Source organism: Morone saxatilis, unplaced genomic scaffold (genome assembly GCF_004916995.1).
Source record: "Morone saxatilis isolate NCDOM2014 unplaced genomic scaffold, NCSU_SB_2.0 Contig24, whole genome shotgun sequence".
Classification (NCBI taxonomy): domain Eukaryota; kingdom Metazoa; phylum Chordata; class Actinopteri; family Moronidae; genus Morone; species Morone saxatilis.
Genome location: NW_023339807.1, coordinates 13,381,762 through 13,386,526, shown reverse-complemented (window position 1 = coordinate 13,386,526; position 4,765 = coordinate 13,381,762). Strand labels below are relative to the sequence as shown.

The following is a 4,765-nucleotide window of genomic DNA, read 5'->3' as shown; positions in this document are numbered from 1 at the left end:
ATATATATATATATATATTGTCTAGGTGTATCTTTGTTAGGTTTATTTTGCAATGTCATTGTAAAATAGTATATTATTCGATCAACATAAAATTAATCTGATATTTGATTCACCATTTAACTAACTAACTTTTAACTAAAAAAACAAAAACAAAAACAAACACCAAATGCTGTGGTTTCAGCTTCTCCATTGTGAGGATTTATAAAACAAGACATTGGACTTTGAAATAATTAACTAGAAAAAATACTACACTATAAATATTACTATATAGTATGCTGTATACAATTGGTAAGTACTTTGGACACAACTAGTTTCTTGGCAGTTAACGTTTCGATCTCTCAGTCTATTTATGGATCTAAAGTGAGAAGATTACATATTTGGTGGCACCCCTCAGTGTTTGTTAATGTTAAAGCAATGTTTACATACTGTTGATATATTAGAAAGAGACACACAGTATAGTACTTTCGCCCTAGAGAACATTAATACATCACTTATCGAAAAGGAACTTGGTCACATTGGCTGGCAGTTATTTCCAGCATTGTGTTAACTTTCAGTTAAGCATATTCACAGACACTTCCTCTCTAAATGTCACTTCTTCTTAACTGTGGCTCAGTGGGTGGAGTTTGCTCACAGCTACGAAAACTATGTGTGACAGAACGGTCATTTGTTGCTCACACACTAATTCTCTTATCTTATTTATACGAAGTGAAAGTTGTTACGCTCCACAAACTAAATATACCACTGATATCTATGCAGCCTTGAAACCAGACACACACTTCTGTACTGTGTACCTGCAGCCGGAGGAGCTGGTTTGCTCGCTGGCTCCACCTTCGGAGGAGGCTTTGCTGGAGTCGGCTTTGCTGGAGTGGGCATGTCATCCTCTAGAGAAACAAGCCAAGATTTTGATGTATGAGTGTGCTATGAATTAAAAGGTTATGATTCTCTGTCTAATTAGTGGACAGGAAAAAATGCAATGGCAGAAAATAAACCCTTTGAATTAAAAAAAAAAAAAGATACATCAAAGAGATGAATGCAGTTTGTTCATGTTGTGCAAGATAATATATATAGATTATCACAGTGACAAAATATATGGTCGGACCTGGGAGCTCTTCATAGATGTCTTCATCAATAGCTCCAACATCGTCGTACACTTCCTGTTCCTCCTCTTCATCCTCTGGGATGATGCCGGTCATATCTATAAACAAGGGAACATAGTATGTTTGACTTATGTACACAGAAACATTTGATTTATCCACACACACACACAGAGTATGTGGAGAGAATTTTGTTCATTTTTTGTTCAAATGTTGCCGTTTCTGACATTACAGACCATAATAATAATTTTTTTTAGATTGAAAGAGTTCAAACCTTTCAAAACAAAGTCTATCTGTTTCACCCATTCCTCCGCCTCTTTCGCTGATGACGCACAAAACTGTGATGAAAGAGGAGAGAAATGAAAACTGCAGTCAGTGCAATATGCAGTTCTACATATATTAATTAACATAAACAAATAGTACTGCATTTATGCATAGTAAAATGTTCCACATGGAAGAGCCTGAATGTTAGAAACACTCATTTAGACTTTTTAAATATGCGTGTCAGGTTGAGCCATTGAAAAGCCAGCAGTGTCAAATGAATGAATGAGGTTTTAAAAATAAAGATTTAATGAAGTGCATGTACACACACGCTGTCCAAGTTTTAAACATGGCACATCTCAAGTCCACATTTGTTTTTCAATTTAGGACATACATTTAGAACAGCAGTCAAACCATCACCAAGAGACAAGTGTACCTGATAGACTCGCTTGTCTGGAGCCGAAATTTCAAAGCAACAGTCTTTCTTTGAGTCTTTCCGTAGGGTGTTGTTCATTTTGACAGTATACCCATCGATATTGAACTCCCCTTTCTGCTGCTTGTCTGGTTACAGGAAATTAAAACATCACCAAAATGGTTCAGATACAACAAATGCAATGTCGCTGTCTGGGGCTGGGAAACAAAAGTGGAATGCCAAATATCCATTCACTTAAATATTTCCGAACAGTATGCAATTCATAATCAACTGCAAAACTGGAATGAAATGAGAAATGAAAATTGTACCTTTCTCACTGCCATAGTAGTAGAAGGTATTGTGGCTTAGAGCACACCATCTCTTCTGCCACTCTGTGCCAAAAAAGCTGTGATCTGTGGAGGGAAAAATAAACAATTATCACAGCATAAAAGAGACAGATCATGTTCTGGTTATTCTGAGGGCAAAGTAGAGCTGTGTATTGTTTGAGTATTACAAAAAATTTGAAAATGCCAAAAATGTCATGTATGGGCTTCAGCCCTGTCTTTTTATGGCATCATGCGTCCTGATAAACAGTCTTATTTATTAGTATTTTATGAGCAGAGCACCCACCCTTTCTGCGCTTCTCAAGATATCCTGCTTTAAAGACAGACGTCAGGTCCTGAGCCGCCACAGGTGGGGACTGCTGAGCACCTGGAAAAGAGAGAGAAACCCCAACAAAGCGGGTTCAGTGTTCTCTCTGGAACCATGATCCTTTCAATGTGTTTTTAATATGCAAAAGTGAAATTTATATTTGTTTTTAAAATGTTAAACATAGACAGAAGGGTTTCTGACTAACTTTAACTTGTTAAAACGTAAAAAAAAAAGTAAAAGTAGCAGAAGCAACAGAGGCTCCACTAACTAGGTTTTGCATCTCTCGGGAGGAGATTCCCCTTGCAGTGTGCAACTTCAATGCAAATGTTCAACTGCTGTGTCAAAGTTGCTTTGTGTGAAAGAGCAGCCATAAAGCTGGCAGCTGCTTACAGCCCATAAACCCCAGTCCCCTAATCACCATTTCACAAGGATTTCCCTGATACTTATATGAAAAAGTAAATACAAAAACTTGCATAGATTCCCATGATGGAGTGTACAGGGTTAAAGCTACTGTATATTGGGGAATGTTTTTTCTCAAGCTACAGCCATGGCAGTAATTTTCAGTCCCCAGACTGTGGCTGAGAGCAATAAAGCATGCTCTAGCTGTCAAAGGGGTGGAGTGAAGGAGGTGGTGGGAGTAGCAGTTGTGCCCCCAAATTGCTTCCCAAGTATGTTGCCAAGTTACAGTTGGAATGTCTCCCTCATTGTGCCACTCAAAGTCACTTTCTCCAGGGAGCAGACCCAAAGATTTGTATATTTTCATGCCAAGGTGCAATTTTCAATACTTTAATCCGCAGCTTGTTAGCAGTTAGCAAGTCAACTTTGGACGTCTGCTAAGTGGCTTGTGGCTTACCTTCGCAAGCATCTTCATCCTTGTCTGTGCGCTCAGACAGCAGCGACCCTCCATCGTTGTTGCTGTCAACTTCCTCTTCATCGTCTGAGTCATCTCCACCTACTAAAATAAACAGCGCTGTGTAGTAATGGTACACGTTATGGTGTAATACAGTGGTTCCCAAACTGTTGTGCGTATCTATGATGGTGAACAGTTAACTTGAAATTTTGATATAAAAACTATATATAGTGTTTTACCAGGAAAAAGGCAAATAGAGAAAAAAATAGAGAAAACTCTAAAAAATTTGAAATTCTGTGTTGGTAATCATCATTTCTAGGAGATGATACATTTAAAAGACATTTATCCTGATATGATAAATTTGACTCATCTTGTGACCCCTTAGTTTCATGTTAGGACCTCTTGTGAGTCCAGACCCCCAGGTTGGGAACCACTGGCAGATTTAAACATTAAGATTATGAAGATTAATACAAAACACTCACTTTTTTCCTTGAAATCTTGTGGGAAACTGTTGGGGAGACAGTAAATGGATGTTAAGAGTTCTCACATTTAGCATTATAATCTCTGAATATTAGTTCAATTGACACATTTATAACCAAAACACTGGACACTGACATACCCCAATTTGACCTCTTTAATCCGCTTGATGAAGCCTTCCCTCCTCTCCTTCGCCTTCTTGCTTAGATTTTCCCCTTTTAATCCATCACAGAGGAAATTCTCTAGATCTGAACAACAAACACCAGGTAGGTAAAAACCCCTCACACAATCCCCTATCACTTACTGATTGTGCTGTGTTTTATTTGGCAGCCAAGTGGCCCAGTTATGCGGGAGATCACCTTACCTTTCAAACAACACACACACACACACAACACACACACACACACAGACACACACACACACACAGTCTGCAGCTTTGACGTCTAACTGCACATTGTTTGATACTCCTCAGCAGGAATGAGCAGCAGGAATGAAACAGCAGCACTGTGGCGTGTTGTAAATGTAACTGGACTGAAACTCAAGCCATCCATGTTGAGCCTGCGCTTCCTCTTTTTAACAAAACGTTGGACTACTGAGCCAAATAATAACACGGAAAGCACCTCGCGTGTACACAACACATAAAACATGTATGGGTATTTTACCTGCAATGAGCGTCGTTAACTCCTCGGGAATCGAGCGCATTGTGGAGACTTGGTTCCTACAGGCAGCGATGGACCGACCGGTGGATGAAACTGCACACGGAAGCAGCAGCAGCTCCAAAATACGGAAGTGAAACTGCTAATTATTTATCACTGACCACACAGTTCTCAAACCCGCCTGTTGTTCAACACCCACATTGACGTTTACTGCTCCCTCCGCTTTTGCCTGTGTGTGTAGGCCTATATTTCTGACTGCTGCTGCTGATGCTTTTAATGGAGCAACGAGTCTTTACAGACTAATAAAGTCAACAGATAATAAGGCCTGATCATATTTTTGATTGATTCCAGATCATATTTCTTC

At 39.2% G+C, this 4,765-nt stretch overlaps 1 protein-coding gene across 2 annotated transcripts in view; it reads right to left on the bottom strand.

Moving 5' to 3' along the window:
- Positions 1 to 4,554, bottom strand: part of skap2 (src kinase associated phosphoprotein 2) — a 9,002-nt gene extending 4,448 nt beyond the window's left edge. Inside the window, exons 1-10 of one of the 2 annotated variants that reach the window (XM_035671622.1) lie at positions 4,408 to 4,554; positions 3,888 to 3,993; positions 3,751 to 3,776; positions 3,272 to 3,373; positions 2,398 to 2,478; positions 2,097 to 2,180; positions 1,792 to 1,916; positions 1,369 to 1,432; positions 1,100 to 1,195; positions 792 to 881 (exon numbers count right to left, since the gene is read on the bottom strand). In XM_035671622.1, coding sequence (XP_035527515.1) covers positions 792 to 881; positions 1,100 to 1,195; positions 1,369 to 1,432; positions 1,792 to 1,916; positions 2,097 to 2,180; positions 2,398 to 2,478; positions 3,272 to 3,373; positions 3,751 to 3,776; positions 3,888 to 3,993; positions 4,408 to 4,447 — 814 coding nt within the window. In that variant the 5' untranslated portion in view covers positions 4,448 to 4,554. The remainder of the gene's footprint in view (positions 1 to 791; positions 882 to 1,099; positions 1,196 to 1,368; positions 1,433 to 1,791; positions 1,917 to 2,096; positions 2,181 to 2,397; positions 2,479 to 3,271; positions 3,374 to 3,750; positions 3,777 to 3,887; positions 3,994 to 4,407) is intronic. The other variant, XM_035671623.1, reaches the window with a different exon arrangement.
- Between the last annotated feature and the right edge of the window lie 211 nt (positions 4,555 to 4,765).